This window comes from Nicotiana sylvestris, chromosome 2 (assembly GCF_000393655.2).
Source record: "Nicotiana sylvestris chromosome 2, ASM39365v2, whole genome shotgun sequence".
Taxonomy (NCBI): domain Eukaryota; kingdom Viridiplantae; phylum Streptophyta; class Magnoliopsida; order Solanales; family Solanaceae; genus Nicotiana; species Nicotiana sylvestris.
Window position 1 is genome coordinate 78196252 of NC_091058.1, and position 17291 is coordinate 78213542.

The 17291-nt window shown below is 38.9% G+C and overlaps 1 protein-coding gene across 2 annotated transcripts; it reads left to right on the forward strand.

The window, feature by feature from the left end:
* The first annotated feature begins 8829 nt into the window (after positions 1-8829).
* On the forward strand, positions 8830-17000 carry LOC104239303 (protein ANTHESIS POMOTING FACTOR 1). Of its 2 annotated transcripts, none has more exons than XM_009793907.2 (12): positions 8830-8963; positions 9057-9148; positions 10487-10587; positions 11416-11516; positions 11609-11675; positions 11759-11858; positions 11945-12058; positions 12143-12280; positions 12376-12460; positions 14245-14294; positions 14933-15238; positions 16459-17000. In XM_009793907.2, the coding sequence occupies exons 1-11, from the start codon at positions 8957-8959 to the stop codon at positions 15074-15076; spliced, it is 999 nt and encodes a 332-aa protein (XP_009792209.1). In that variant the 5' UTR covers positions 8830-8956; the 3' UTR covers positions 15077-15238; positions 16459-17000. The 2 variants fall into 2 exon arrangements, with proteins under 2 accessions (XP_009792209.1, XP_070024113.1); XM_070168012.1 differs by lacking the exon at positions 16459-17000 and adding an exon at positions 13080-13222 and having other exon boundaries at positions 14933-14952.
* The last annotated feature ends 291 nt before the right edge of the window (positions 17001-17291 follow it).

Genomic DNA, 17291 nt, shown 5'->3' on the forward strand with positions numbered 1-17291 from the left:
GGTCTTGGAGAAAACAATAGTATATGGGTCGGAGCACCACCAATAAACCTTGAGAAAGTACCAAATATGGAGCCAGTTGATGTCAGTTCACATAATGCTCTAAACGCGTATTTAGGCACAGACCCCGTAGAGAATGAGCGTAGGGAAGCCCGATCTGGTGGCCAAGGAGCACGAGGAATGGGAGATGGGGAATCAGCCTCCAAGTGATATTCGAGATGCAGCAAACTCAGCAGATCACCATCGCTCAACTTCAAAGTCAGAATAAAACTCCGAGCGTAGCTGAACGTGAAAATACTCAACATGCTGAACCAGCACCAGAGAGGTCGAACATAAATGACTCGGGGACTGACCCCACCATTACGAGGATTCTCGAAGAGCTCACCAAGAGGATCGAGTCCAGAGAAAAGAAGATTGAAGAAAATGACAAAAAGGTGGAGACTTACAACTCCCGTATTGATCAAATACCGGGGCACCTCCGGTCTTGAAAGGTTTAGATGCCAAAACTTTTATACAAAAATCATACCCCCCGAGTGCGGCTCCGATGCCCATTCCCAAGAAGTTTCGCATGCCCAATATACCCAAATATAACGGGACAATTGACCCTAACGAGCATATTATTTCATACACTTGTGGGATCAAAATAAATGACTTGAATGACGATGAAGTCGAGTCAGTTTTGTTGAAAAAGTTTGGGGAAACACTATCAAAAGGAGCTATGATTTGGTATCACAACTTAGCTCCTAACTTTATTGATTCGTTTGCTATGTTAGAAAACGCCTTTGTAAAAGCACACGCCGGGGCCATAAAGGTGTCCACAAGAAAATTGGATATCTTCAAGATAAAATAGAGGAACAACGAGATGTTGAGGGGATTCGTGTCTAGGTTCCAGATGGACCGAATGGAGTTACCACCAGTCTCGGATGACTGGGCAGTACAAGCTTTTATGCAGGGTTTGAATGAAATAAGCTCGATTGCATCTCGACAATTAAAGCAGAACTTGATCGAGTATCCAGCTGTGACATGGTCAGATATGCACAATCGTTACCAATCAAAAATCAGGGTCGAGGACGACCAGCTGGGAGCCCCCTCGGGTTCAGTTCATCCTAACAAATTCACAGCCAAGCCCCCGAGGGACACTGACCTAGAATTGAGATCAAACAAGGAATGGTATCAGCCGTACGTCGATCAAAAAAGCAATAACTCGGGTTGTAACACTCCTCGAAATGATCGGAGAACCATCGAGGCCAAAGTTCTCAGGGACTCATGAGTAAGAGCGGGTTTGATAAACATACCGACCCCGTCGAAGCTCCTCGATTATCAGAGTACAACTTTAGCATAGATGCATCGGGGATTGTCTCCGCTATTGGGAGAATCAAAGACACCAAGTGGCCCAGGCCTATACAAACCGATCCTTCTCAAAGAAACCCGAACTTGATGTGCAAGTATCATGGCACACATGGTCATAGAATAGAAGATTGCAGGCACTAAGGGAAGAAGTGGCTCGTTTGTTCAACGTGGGACACCTTCGAGAATTCCTAAGTGATCGGGCTAAGAATCACTTTAGGGAGAGAGACGCAAGGAAAAATGAGCAAGAAGAACCACAATATGTAATCCACATGATTATTGGCAGAGTCAATGCCCCTCAACAACCTGTATTCAAGCGTACCAAAGTATCAATCACCAGAGAGAAACGAACTCGGAGCTATGTGCCCGAGGACGTCTTATCATTCTATGACGAGGAGGCAGAAGGCATATCTCAGCCTTACAATGATGCCCTAGTAATCTCTATCATTTTAAATAAAATTCAAGTTAAACGTATTTTAGTGGATCCAAGTAGCTCAGCAAACATAATCTGATCGAGGGTCGTGGAACAACTCGGCCTACAAGATCAGATTGTACCTACATTCCGGGTCCTGAATGGCTTCAACATGGCAAGCGAAACAACAAAGGGAGAGATTATCTTGCCAGTAAACGTAGCCGGGACCATACAAGACACTAGATTCCATGTCATTGAATGTGACATGATGTATAACCTACTCCTCGGGAGACCATGGATACACAACATAAGGGCATTGCCTTCAACTCTTCACCGGATGATGAAATTCCCAACAGAGGAAGGAGTGAAAACAGTCTACGAAGAGCAACATGCTGCGAAAGAGATATTGCAATCAAGGAAGTGGTGCTGATACCAGAGCCTTCAACCTCAGAGAAGTCGAGCACCAAAGGTAAGCAGACAGCCAAATAGCAATCACCGCCTCCAGCCTCGATGGAGTCGGAGCAACAGGTAATCGAAGACGAAGATGAGGATTTACCTACTCCTCAAACCTTCGTCATTCCCGAAGAAACCGATGCCACCAAATCAACTATCGAGGAGCTGGAGCAGGTCATACTGATCGAATACATGCCCGAGAAAAAGGTATACCTAGGAACGAGATTAACCCCCGAACTTAGGAAAAAACTCATTCTTCTTATTGATAATATGGATTGTTTTGCTTGGTCCCATTTAGATATGACAGGAATTCTACCGGAAATAACTACATACCGGCTAAGCACCGACCCTAGGTTCAAACCGGTGAAGCAAAAAAGGAGGCCCTAGTCCGAGGTAAAACATGCGTTCATAAAGGACGAGGTAATCAAACTTCTTAAAATAGGGTCTATTCGGGAGGTAAAGTACACCGAATGGTTAGCCAATATAGTCATAGTTCCTAAAAAAGGAAACAAACTTAGAATGTGTGTAGACTATAAGGACTTGAACAAAGCATGTCTAAAAGATTCTTTCCCACTGCCCAATATCAATCGTATGATCGATGCCAAGACCGGCCACGAGATCCTAACTTTTCTCGATGCCTACTCCTGGTAGGACCAGGAAAAGACTTCATTTATTACTAAATTGGAACCTATTGTTACAACGTAATGCCCTTAGGACTAAAAAATGCAGGAGCAACATACCAACACCTAGTTAACAAAATATTCGAAGAACAAATAGGTAAAACAATGGAAGTCTATATTGATGATATGTTGGTTAAGTCCCTGTGCATAGAGGACCATTTAGTTCATTTGCAGGAAATATTTAGAATTTTGAGAAAATACAATATGCAGCTTAACTCGGAGAAATGTGCCTTCGGAATCGGCTCGGGTAAGTTCCTCGGCTTCATGGTGTCAAATTGGGGCATCGAAATTAACCCCGATAAAATCAAGATCACCGAGGATATCACGATCGTGGATAGTGTGAAGGTCGTGCAAAGGTTAACAGGTCGAATAGCTGCTCTAGATTGATTCATTTCGAGGTCATCAGATCGGAGGCACTGGTTCTTTTCCTTGCTCAAAAAGAAAAAGGATTTTGCGTAGACCCAAGAATGTCAACAAGCCTTAGAAGAATTAAAGCGATATCTATCAAGCCCACCTCTGCTCCATACCCCGAAGGCAGATGAAAATCTTTACCTATATTTGGCAGTGTCCTAGATAGCGGTAAGTAGAGTACTAGTTTGAGAAGATCAAGGTACGCAATTTCCTGTTTATTACGTAAGCCGAACTCTAGGAGATTCCGAAACTAGGTACCCTCACTTAGAAAAATTAGCACTTGCGTTGATAAGCACATCTCGGAAGTTATCCTATATGTGTGTTAACCACTTACCCCCTTCGAAATGTTTTGCATAAGCCCGAATTATTGGGCCGATTGCCCAAATAGGCCGTTGAACTTAGCGGGTACGATATCGAATATCAACCCCGAATAGCCATCAAGTCTCAAATCCTAGCTGACTTCGTGGCCGATTTTATGCCGAACCTCGTACCCGAAGTGGAGAAAGAACTCCTGCTAAGTTCGGGTACGACATCGGGGGTATGGACTCTTTTTTACAAGCAGTGCTTCGAATGTGAAGGGATCCAGGCTTGGCATTGTCTTGAAGCCACCCACGGGTGACACCATTAGGCGATCTATCAAAACTTCTTGATTAACTAACAATGAGGCCGAGTATGAGGTCATGATTGTAGGTCTCGAGCTAGCTAAGAGTTTGGGAGCAGAGGTCATCGAGGTCAAATGCGACTCCCTATTGGTGGCGAACCAAGTAAACAAGAGTTTCGAGGTTTGAGAAGATAGAATGCAAAGATACTTGACAAACTACAGGTAACATTGCATCGCCTCAAGGAATGGACCCTCAATCATGTGCCTCGAGAGCAAAATAGTGAAGCCGATGCACTTGCTAATTTGAGATCCTCGATCAATGAAGATGACATCGTCTCGGGGACTGTCGTCCAGCTATCGAGGTCTATGGTTGAAAAGGGTCATGCTGAGATAAATTCAACAAGTTTGACTTGGGATTGGAGGAATAAGTATGTCGACTATTTGAAAAATGGAAAGCTCCCATCGGATCACAAAGAATCAAGGGCTCTACGAACCAATGCTGCTAGGTTCGCCCTAAATGAGGATGGAACATTATACAGAAGAGTGTTCGATAGGCCATTGGTGATATGTTTGGGGCCGGGCGACACCGATTATGTTCTTCGAGAAATCCACGAAGGCACTTGTGGGAATCACTCTAACGCCAAGTCTTTGGTTCGCAAAATCATCAGAGCAGGTTATTATTGGGATATCATGGAAAAATATACTAAAGAATTTGTCAGAAAATGTGATAATTGTCAACAATTTTCACCGATGATCCATCAGCCCGGAGAACAACTCCATTCAGTCCTATCCTCGTGGCCTTTCATGAAATGGGGAATGGATATAGTCAGCACTCTACCAACGGCCCCAGGTAAAGCTAAATTTATTTTGTTTATGACTGATTATTTTTCTAAGTGGATGGAAGCACAGGCTTTTGAGAAGGTTAGAGAAAAAGAAGTTATTGAATTCATCTAGGACCACATCATATGCCGGTTCGGGATACCCACAGAGATTGTGTGTGACAATGGAAAACAATTCATCGGCATCAAGGTGACGGAGTTCCTCGAGGCACATAAAATAAAGAGGATTTTATCAATACCATACCATCCAACTAGAAATGGATAGGCCGAATCCACAAACAAAACTATAATTCAAAACCTAAAGAAAAGGTTAGACGATGCAAAGGGAAAATAGAGAGAAGTTTTACTCGAGGTACTTTGGGCATATCGGACAACATCGAAGTCTAGCACGGGGGCCACCCCATTTCCTTTAGTATATGGCTCCGAGGACCTATTCCCCGTCGAGGTTGAAGAACCGAGCGCCAGGTTTCGACATGCATCGGAGGAATCAAATCATGAGGCTATGAACACTAGCCTCGAGCTATTAGATGAAAAATGAGAGGAAACACTTGTTCGGATGGCTGCACAGAAGCAAATGATTGAAAGATACTACAATAGAAGAACCAACCTTCGACACTTTGGAATTGGGGACTTAGTCCTACGTAAAGTCACCCTCAATACTCGAGACCCAAATGAAGGGAAACTAGGCCTGAATTGGGAAGGACCGTTCCGAGTCCTCGGAGTTGTCGGTAAATGATCTTACAAACTTAGCACAATAGAAGGCGAACAACTGCCAAACAATTGGAACATATCATTACTCAAACGATACTACTGCTAAGGTATGACTTTATCCTTTTGTCCATTTGAGTTTAAAATTAACTCATTGCAAATTTCCGATCGAAGCTATTAAAGACATATGATCTCAAAGGCACCCTTTTTACACGAAGGCCTTAGGTTTTAAAGTATGCGTTGCACTCTTTTTCCCTTAGATCGGATTTTGTCCCAAATGGATTTTACCGGCAAGGTTTTTAACGAGGTAACAACTATGTGCTACCTAAGGAGAACTCAACAGTATCCAAGGCTTCTTTTCAATTAACCTCGAATACTGGGGGGGCATCACCCTCAAAGGTTATATTTTCAGGAAAATACTTTATGTCCAAGAGGGCCTCGATAGGAGAACTTTGTAATCGGCCAAACGGTCAGATAAACCGTGTCCATATAGAATAGTCGATCCCCTGCGACAAAACATGTACGCATGTATCAATTATTTAAAGAAGCACTATGTTTATATCAAAAACACCTTTGTATCTCGATAAAGTCTACTATTATACGAGCTCTACACTTATAATCCTACGGGAAATGGCTCAAGAGCCAAAATGCAAATACAAGCCCGAAATACTCGGGGATTGTCATCAACAGTCAGCATATCCGAGTCATCAAAAACTCGGACTCATGAGACCTCAAAGAGGCATCCCCTTGAAACAAAGGCCAAGACCAATATACTCGGGGACTAACTTTTCGGACAAGTTCGAAAAAGTTATCGGGAAACAAGTCCAAGTGACATACCCGATATTAAACCTACAGTCATATAAAAAGGCTACGCCCGAAATAATGCGGCTCGGAGACGTCCGACTTCCGCCATAAATTAAAGGCCTTCAAACACTTTAAAAAAACCGGTTAAATCAGGCTACCCTTGGCAAAAGCAAAATATAAAGGGCTTCGATAAATTCAGCCCTCGAATAATTTAAAGGCTTCGATAACATCAGCCTTAAGAGGTATTCGATTATGTTTACACAAACTAATTATTAATAAGGTTTTGATACGTTGAACCTTCGAAAAACCCAAACGGGTACAAAAAATACATGCTAAGGCATACAAAAATTTTCACTAAGTCTTTTAGCCGAAAAGAGGAAAAAATTATAGCCACTTTAGAGGCCGAATCGGCCCAACTTAAAGAGACTAAGGGACGATGTATAAGAGCCTAAGGGCCGATGTATAAGAGTCTAAGGGCCGATATATAAGAGCCTAAGGGCCAACTTAAAAAGGCTTAAGGGCCAAAACATATAAAGTTCGAGACCTCGTTCTCACTCAACTCAAACTCGAGAAATCCGACATCCCGAGCTCACATCGAATCAATTTAAATTATAAGAGCCTAAGGGCCAACTTAAAAAGGCTTAAGGGCCAAAACATATAAAGTTCGAGACCTCGTTCTCACTCAACTCAAACTCGAGAAATCCGACATCCCGAGCTCACATCGAATCAATTTAAACTTAGCTCGAAGAGTAACAAAACCTTAAGGGGTATTATATTGAACAATAAAAACCTAAGGGTTTATTATGTTCTAAGTCCGAACCAATAATCGGACTGATTATTTGAATCGTACAATCGAAATCTTCGCAAATAAGAACAAAATAGAATTCAACGCAAGTCGAGGACAGAGCAAAAGGATACTTTAAATTCATAAGGGGTGTCTTACAAAACATATTTTATAACGCCCACAAAGGACCCTTGCACAAAAAAAGAAAAAGAGAACCTAGTCTATTATCGGGGTCACATCCCCGGAAGCGCCATCCTCAGGAACTGCACCCTCGACACCTTTGTCTTCAGGAACCCCCTCTTCCTCGGAGGCACCTTCTTCACCTTCTCCGTCCCCGGAGCCGCTCACAACATCCTCGTCATCGGAAGAGACAAGAAACCTGGCATCGGTTTCCCGCGCCTTTGCTTCGGCTATCTCTTCAACAAGGTTGAACTCTCGGGCGTGGATTTTTTTTCTAGATTCTCCCTCCGGGCTTGGCACTTGGCCAAATCATTGCTCTGTTTTCCCCGGTCGGAGGCCTCCCTCAGCTCCGCTTGAACAACCTCGGCATCTTTTAAGTACACGACAATGGACTTGTCAGGCCCGACCTTCGTCTTCTCAACTTCAGCCTTGGCCTATGCAGCTTCGGCCTTCGTCTTCCCGGAATAAGATTGTACCATTCCGTACTAGGCGGTTAGATATTTGTACCAAGAATATTCCTTACTGTAAATAGAAATATTCCTTATTTAGGGTTCCTCTATTATATAAAGGGGACTCCAATCATTTGTAAGATCATCTAATCATTGAGAAAAGAATATACTCTCTACTTTTTGCCCACTGTTCATCAGAATTGTTCTTGCTTTACTTTTCTTACTTAATTGTTCTTATTGTTCTAAGCCCACTTCGAGGTCACTGGGCTCGAGGTCACCGCAGCTGAGTAACATTGGTTTGATTCACTTGTCTCTTTCATTTTTACTTCATATTTCTTGATTATTAATTGGTATTGAACTAAATCACGTATCTTTAAAACCACAAATCAAGTTTAATTGTTACTCGTATTTTCGAGGTAAACATACTTTTTTTTCCGGTTTAAACATTTATTTGTTGTGTAAATGAATAAGAGTACTCTGTGCTATCAACATAGAAAATAAAATTTTACATTAGTATACAGTGTAAAAGTGTACTACTAATTCTTTTGTGGGTAAATACCCAAGGAGCTTATTTTATTCAATAATCATATCACTTAAGACTAACTACAATTAAACATCTAAACTAAGCACAGGATGATAACTTGGCAATGATGGTGGATTGCCTAATAAGATGGTAAAATACTACACTAAACATGTAAATGCTTGTCAGTGGCTAAAATTTAAATTCATATCTACATTATGAACATCTTGTTTCAAACACGATTAAGGAAATTCAAGGAATTTTTTTCAATTAATATGCTAGATGTGGAAAAAAAGGATTTAGGTGAAGGATTTAAATAAATATACTTCCCTGAACTTTAGATGCGCGACACTGAAGTTAATTTAAAGTAGTTAAATTTGTAAAAATTTAGAAACTTCGTCTATAATTGCGTGAGCCTGAAATTAAGTTAAAGCGATTAAATTTGTAAAAATTCAGAAACTTCGGCTATAATTGCACGAGTCTGAAGTTAATTTAAAGTGGTTAAATTTATAAAAATTCAGAAACTTCGGCTATAATTTGAATGACTTAAAGTCGATTGATTATCTGTACACTTTGCTCCTGAAAAGTGGCTAGTCCATGCTATCACTAACAAAGGTGCCCCAAGTATCTAAAACGGCCCAATTCTAACAGATCCTGAGTTATCCTGGAGAAAAGCGCGACATCTCTTCGCTCGCGTTCTCAGTTGAAAACTTCCGTCGTCGGTGGGGCACAAACAGTGGAATTTGCGTCTCTAGTTATTGAAGAACAACCATGGCAGGTAGAGTTTAAAATGTGATGCAGAAGCAATTTGAGTTCTCCTTGAGTTAATTCGTTTTACTGTTGCTTGTTGACAATTGTAAATTTTACTCAGGTGGACAACCTGAGAGAGAAGACAAGGTCTCACTAGAGATCACTGAAGAAATCTTACAGAGTATGGAAGTCGGCATGACGTTTCGCGACTATGTACGTTTTCTATAACTCTTTGTTTAAGCATTTCATAAGCTACAGGAAACTGAAGTTCTTAAAAGCTGAAAATTTGTCCTCGTTTTTTGTACCTTCCTTTGTATTATTATTATTATTATTATTATTATTATTATTATTATTATTATTATTATTATTATTATTATTATTATTATTATTATTATTATTATTCATACTGGTGCTTGTTAATTACTTAAAGGACAACATTAGGTTCAGAAAGAGTAGCAGTAGAATGTAATTGCACTCTGTGTTTATGTAACTTCCAAATCCAGTAGGACAACCCTAGCCGGACCGCTGCTTGACCTTTAAATTAGGAAAATCCTGTTTCTCTAAGCTAAATTTAAATTTTAATGGTTTAAAGCAGTTGTTTTATCATCATTTGTGATTTTTGATGAGTGCTAATACATAAGAGCATTATACACCTTCTTCTTTTTTAAAGTTATATTACATTACTGGGTGTTAACGTAGTTGGAGAACTTGCTAGTGAAATAAACAGATCTATTGCTCAATTTTTTGGAAAGAAATATACACAGGCACACAAAAGATTGGTTCTATTTGACAAGTATTAAGACCCGTTCAGCTCTTACATTAAGGGGTCGTTTGGTTCATGGACGAGTTATGTATTTTAGGTGTTATACTATAGGGGTTGTTTTTGTGTGATGAATAATAATACATGGATTGTTATGCAGAAAAGACAAATTACCTAATCCTTGTATGGCTAATACACGTATTCTTATTCCACATTCTACCTGTACAAAATAATATATAGGTTCCGATATAAGTTATGCAAGTATTAGGTATATAGAGTTTTATTCAGAACCTTCTTTTTTTCTTAAGAAGCTAAACTCTGTATTACATAGTAATTTAGAGTTGTAAAAACTTGTACCTTATCAGGAAAACTTAGAGTTGTAGTAGTAGTTAGAGTTTTATACTGAAGACCAATCATTGTACTAATAGTATAGAAGTTTATACTGGGGATTTTTATTTTTTTCTATACAACAAACAGAACAAGCTCTAATATTGTAGTCATATGATCCTTATTTGTTAGTTATTGCATATTCTGGTCTATCTTTGTGTTTTGAAAGATTGAGTAATGGTAATATAAACTAACTTTCAAGAGCTATGATTGATCACCGTGCAACTTTTCTAGTGTAGAATCATTTGATGTATTTAGAACTGCATACAATTTTATTATCTCCTATTAGTTGGACTCGTCACTGAGGATATTCTATTTGGTGAAACATGCTGTTTTTCTTTGCTAGAGTGTCTAGACTGTGAAATCATTTTAGAAATATTGACATAGATTTTGCCTACATGCAGAGTGGTAGGATCAGTTCAATGGATTTTCATAAAACATCAAATTATCTGGTGACGGCCAGTGATGATGAGTCCATTCGTCTATATGATGTTGCAAATGCAACGTAAGCATCTTTCTTTTACTTTATTGGCAATGTAATTATTTAAATAGTTCATACTTTATTCGTTGTTGTTTTTTGGTTCTCTTCGTAGGCTGTGGTTCAGATCTTTCAGTTGCTGAATAAGCGATGCATTAGAAAAGTTAAAGATGTTCTAATATTCTTTCTCTGCCCAAAAAGAGCAATGTTCAATAAGATGGCGTATTGGTTGCCAAAAAAGAAAAAAAGTGCTGCTGCACCCAGTAATTATTTAAATTCCTTTTACAGCTATTAGTCATTTCCAGTTGGTATAATATTGGTTCTAGATGGGGTTAAATGGAGCGACATGGTAGTAAGAATTCATATAGCTGACTCTAACTTGCTTGGGAATAAGGTTTAGTTATTGTTATAGTTATTTCCACTTGCGATTTGAAGTCACCCTTTTTTATTTAGCTTTTAAGACGAACTAAATTAGTGGATATATCAGTTTGGCCAAAAGAAGGTCATGTCAGAACGCCTGCATGGATAAACTATTATTATTTTTAAAATTAATAACATCGATGTTAATTAAGGTCCATGAAAAGAAGAGTTGATGGTGCAATATAATGTGCCTAAATACTCAGAAAAATCTTTCAAGCGTTAAACTTAAACTTTCCTATCAATAGTAACCACGTTGGCTTCTCATAGAACTCTTTTCTATCAAAAAGGTGGCTTCTCATAGGAACTTGGCAAAATGCTCTTCTGCTCCCACATTTTGTATTATCATAAGATATTATTCTTTTTCTGGAATGTCATCTTGCTGTTGCCTTCTTCCGATGTTATTGGAGGTGCTATGTGATTTATCCGTCACTGCAGATGTTTGAAGACTATTAACAGCAAAAAGTACGGGGTTGATCTTGTTAGCTTCACTTCCCATCCTACAACTGTTATATACTCTTCCAAGAATGGTTGGGATGGTATGGGCGTACTTTAATATCACAAATTCCTGTGCATAATCCTTGCAAAGCAGAACAAGTGAATTACTAATTTGTTTGATGGACTGTTTCAGAATCTCTACGGCTTCTTTCATTGCATGACAACAAGTACTTGCGGTATTTCAAGGGTCATCGTGACAGGCACAGTTCTCAGCAGTATCAACTTTTATCTGATTTCCAATGAATATCAATCCTAAAGTGAGGTCTGTATTTGTCATTTGCAGGGTTGTGTCTCTTAGCTTATGCTCTAGGAAGGAGTATTTTCTCTCTGGCTCGCTCGATCGATCTGTTCTACTTTGGGATCAAAGAGCTGATAAATGCCAGGTAAAGACCTCAGCTCATTGACATTATAATCCTTACCAAATGTTCTTTTCATTTATCTGATTAATTGCTAAGTTTACTGTTCTTAGGGCCTTCTTCGAGTGCAAGGAAGACCAGCTACTGCAATTGATGAGCAAGGACTTGTATTTGCTATTGCTTTTGGAGGATATATAAGGATGTTTGATGCACGCAATTATGAAAAGGTTTTGCATCTGATACATGAAAATGAATTACCATTTGATATGCATAATATTTGTCAATTTCATCTTTTGCTTTACTCTTTGAAGGGGCCTTTTGAAATTTTCTCTGTTGGTGGAGATTTGTCTGATGCTAACATCGTTAAGTTCAGTAATGATGGGAGACTTATGCTTTTGACAACTACGGATGGGCATATTCATGTGCTTGATTCTTTTCGTGGCACACTAGTGAGTTGTTTCCACCCTTGAGTTCAGAGGAGCATTTGGATTTTTTCTGTAGTGTTGTCACTAAATAGATTATGCTTTCACCCTCTTTTCTGCAGTTATCAACATATAATGTGCAGCCTGTTTCAAGTAGTTCAACATTAGAGGCATCTTTCAGCCCAGAAGGAATGTTTGTTATATCAGGTAACAGTTTCTTCATGATATTCATGCTGGGCTCCTGCTATTTAATACTCCTCTGGTTCTTCCATTTTGAAGTTATGATATTGCTACAGTGTTGTCAAAGGCGCGCTTAAGCCCTGAAGCGAGGCTTAAAACACGTTGAGCGCTTCGCCTCGCTTTGTGGGCGCTTTAGTGTTGCATCAAAGCTCTAAGGCATACTTTTCTCGCCAATGAGTGTAATCTTGAAAAAGCGACCTTAAACAATTGATATTTCACTTTATCTTAAATTATTTTCAATTTCTTTGTCCATATACTTGTTATTAATGCTTATAATGATTAGTCTTGGAGACTACATACATATTTTTACTTTTTCTCCCGTTGCGCCTTTTTTCATTAAAGCCCATGATTTATTTGTGCTTTGCGCTTGAAGCCCCAATGGACCTTAGAGCTTTTTTGCGCTTTTCGCCTTTGATAACACTGTATTGCTACAGTTTTCTTTTTATGGTGCATCAAGTCCTCTGGATATTATGTCTCTCTCATTTTCCAAATCTTGGTGTGTAGATCATTCTACAGTTTTCTTTTTATGGTGCATCAAGTCCTCTGGATATCATGTCTCTCTCACTTTCCAAATCTTTGTGTACAGATCATTCTATTATGCGGATGCAATTTTGTGTACTACTGTTTGGTCCTGATGATAAGCTTCGCTTCTATAGGGCCTCCTTCTATTTGTAGGTGGTGGGTGTGCATTGCTGGGTTGCATAATTGGAGAAAAATTGCTTGAATTTGGTTGGTTGCTTAATTGATATCTGGAGAGCTCCTATAATTAGAGTTAATGTTGTATGTTGTATAAGAGCATATAGAGGTTCTGTGTTCAAGTCTCATTGCCACCCATGAAGAATTTTTTTATCGTGTTACATAATTCAAAGAACATAAGTAGACCTAAAATGACATAAAGGAAAATTGTCTCAAATTACCTGAAATCTTTAGAAATCAATGCAAACTTAACTAAGAGCAGAATGCAATAAAAGCAAAGGGATCCATATCGGAGATACAACTAGTTGGGATCAAAATCACGAATTTTGCTGGGGGGTTAAGTGTGTGACTAAAGAAACTTTAAATACAACAAATTTGTGCTTGAGGCTAGTTTATTAATTCTCAAAATCGTGAATGTTATTGACTTGCATGGATTGAGTTCGTACTGGCAGAATATAGGCATTTGCTTTAAAAAATTCCTCCTCTTTTCCTGCTTTAAATTAAGATCATATTTTTTTTTAGATTACGTTAGTCCATTTGTGAAAGTCTTCACAGGTACAATCATCGAAGGTACTCATCACAGAAGTGGTGCAATAAAAATGACGAAAATTTTGTGCTTAGTACTAGTGGTGAAATGATCTCGAGCTTCCCCTAGAAATTAGTTAAATCTTTCTAGAAGAACTTCATTCAACTTAAGAGAGAAAAGAGGAGAAAGACGGAAGCTTATTCATCTATTGCTTTAGTTAGCAGCTTGTCTTTTGGTAGGGAAAGTAGTCTCGCAGCAAGAATCACTAGACATTTTATAGCCCGTGAAGCTGCTTAACCAGAAACCAGTGTAGGGTTAGGACAGAATCAACTCCAGAAGGGTATATGAATATCAGATTCTTTTGTCTTATAGACAATTAGGTTCATTTTCTTTTTTCTCTTAATCCTCAGATGCATATCCAAATGAAATAAATTTTTCCAGCAAATTTATTTGTTTATCCCACCCCCCTCCCAAAAGAACGAGAAGGTAAAAAGAGAAAGATAACATGTTGCTTTGAACTACTTTGCAGGATCAGGTGATGGTAGTGTGTATGCTTGGAGTGTCCGGAGTGGCAAAGAGGTATGAACAAAACCATATATCTGCTATTATCAAACCCTTTATATTTGCTCGTGATAAGAAGTGTATATCTAGCTACTATAATTTAATTATTTTTTGGGGAAGACTCACTAGCTGTAATCTTAGAGGGAGGTTAATGTTAGTATTCTCTTTGCAGGAAACTTTATTTGTAAATGATAAAAGGAGTTTGTTCAGAAGGAAATATAATGCTTTACGGACCAACTTTTTCTTTTTGCTAGTTTTAGGGATGAGTCAACCACTGTTTCCTTTCCTCACACCCTTCTATTTTCAATTGCATCTCTTGCCCTGTGAGTGTTTCTAGGGAGTTCACTTCTTTTCGTATCATGCCACATTTTGGTGTGTGCATGGGTTGACAAAGATGTCGCTTTGAAATATTTGTAATTTGAATTACTTGTTAATTAACAATTGATAAATAGCTATAGAAAATGATGTGAAATGATGTAAGCGGAGAGTCATACTAGTAGTGTGAGGGAGAATGTGTCACTTGAAGATCGAATTGGAAAAAGAAAAGAATTCAAGCAGCTTCTTCCATACAGAAGCGGTGAAGCTTCTTAGTTACAATAGCTCTTTGCTTAATTGATTGTATTGACCAATCTTATTCTTCCATCTGCATCTCTTAGGTAGCCAGTTGGATGAGTACAGATACTGAGCCACCTATGATCAAGTGGGCTCCAGGAAGCTTAATGTTTGTGACTGGTTCTTCTGAGCTTTCATTTTGGATCCCAGACTTATCGAAATTGGGAGCTTATGTGGGAAGAAAATAGAGGAATTTCATGGTAAGTCGGCGTATTGGGAAGAGATAGAACAAATCTACCAAATCCTCTTGGCTTGTGCCTCCTGAGCATTGTCTACATAACATTAGGGTTTGGCAGATCATAATGCGTGATCCTCAGAGTGGTTTCTGAACTAGAACACAGGAAGTTCAGGTACTGAATTTTCTTATGTAGAGCTCAAGATTTCTTTTTCAATGTGTAGATTTCTACACAGTTTGTTAGTTGTTGCATGGCATCAATTGTTTTACATAGACACTGCCATGTACTGATACAACTGGTTCTTAAAGACATTATCTCTGATAATCCTATCCTCTATTTTGGTAGACAGTGGAGTGAAATCAACAGGTTTTGCTCCCATTTGTGTTTATAGCATTAGGTGGTAGTTTGAAATACATGCTAATTGCTAAATGCTTCGAGTCGTAACTGTACCCATGAAGTATGAACTTGCTTGACGAGATTGTTCAGTGCCAAACATCGGCGACAGTTCGATACCACCTCTACTTTATGCAGTTGTGATAAGTTCATCATTATGTTGATGTATTTGCTGGGACCCCTCTCTCTCTTTCTCTGTCCCTCTCTTCCTCTGGAGCATACTATTGCAGCCCATATTGATTTGCTTGATAATATCCTTAGTCATTGAATGAAATTGTTGTATAATACAGGGCAAGAAAATGAAAGCTGTTAAGAACACCTGCCTCAATTGAGTAGCCTGTCAGGGGCAAATGCTAAACTTTTCAGGTGTTTCAGAACAGTTTTTGAGTTTGAGCAATAGTTTAGCCTAATCATGTCAACTTTATCTGGCCAAAGGGTAGAATCCCCGGCTCATTATAAACAAGGTACATATGCCTTTGGATACTATAGTATATAGAGCAAATTGGGGAGTCTAGATTCAGTAGAAGATAGGATAGCTTTTGGTTAGTTTCTTCTTATACACTTAGCTCAAATATTTTTATGCGCTAACTAGTTCAGCTACTGGAAAGCTACCATATGTGCATAGAACATTTAACAAGCTCAGCAGTAGATCAAAGGCCAGAAAGCTAACCACTCTATCTTTCTTGCTTTATTCTGCTTACAAGTCTGCTGCTTATGAATGCTGCATATTGTCCTGGTTCTATCATAGTACCATAATGACGATAGCTTGTTGAAAGCTCATCCCTATTGTCTTCTCTCCCAAGTCAGACTCATGAAAGATAGAATTACCTCCATTTTTTGCTGAATGATGCAACTTAGAAGAAAAATGTCCGCTTATGAATGCCGCATAATATCTTGGTCCCTTCATTGTACTAAAATCAACATAGCTTGTCAAAAAATATATCCTGTTTGATATCATTGACTTCTGAGTTTTACTGATGTTCTGTCCTACATAATTGCAGTTTGGGCTACAAGAAAAATCTGTAGTTGGAAGGTCAAATGACTGGTTGAGCTGAGAACTGTGGCGGTATAGTCCTCCTATTACTGGACTGATTTGTCATGAACCTTGTTTGATTGTTTGAAGATCACATTTGGTGATTTTTATGAGCGAAACTTCTAAAACTTTGAGGGTTCTAATGTAATTAATGAGATTGGACTTTTTGGTGCTCCATCTCCTACTAAGTCCAGATTCATCCTGTGGGCCTGGAGATGCGGCATCAAGAGAGGCTTTCTGATGCTGTACCAATGGTTTTAACTGTCTACCATTTCAAGATAAAAGGAAAAGAAAGAGTAAATTGGTATTCTCGATTGCAAGTAAGTATAGTGCTGTAGATAAATTAGACAGTATTCCCTTATTTCCTTCTTGTAAATAACTTTATCTGACTCGATTTTGTTCTTGATGTTATGTGCTTATACTTCAGCGTTCTGCTTCCCTGCTTTATTGTGAATTGCAGTAGCTTTGTTCACTTACATTTTAGTTGGCTACAATACAGGAGATTCTATCAAATTTTCATTGCCGCTCTGTATGTTCTATGGAATGTGTTGTGTTATGTACCATAGTGATTTCTCACGATGAGCACTTTTTGTTAGATCAATTTCTTAGTATAGAGAGCGACCGACCCATGGTAGTGAGTCTAAATTATTTCAAGACGGTTGTTGGATTGGCTTAGAGTTGAGTGCGGGGCTGTTTATTTTAACAAGGACAAGTAGTTCCGTACTACTTGAAAGTATACAGAGGTGAAATTGAAACAATAAGTGAACGGAACTGAAATCTCTCCGAGTTGTATGTTAGAAA

What these genes read in the sequence shown, in the direction of transcription:
- LOC104239303 (XM_009793907.2), top strand. An exon ending in GCATGACGTTTCGCGACTAT is followed by an intron (nt 9,149 to 10,486) that starts GTACGTTTTCTA and finishes GCCTACATGCAG; the next exon opens with AGTGGTAGGATCAGTTCAAT. An exon ending in ATGCACGCAATTATGAAAAG is followed by an intron (nt 12,059 to 12,142) that starts GTTTTGCATCTG and finishes TACTCTTTGAAG; the next exon opens with GGGCCTTTTGAAATTTTCTC.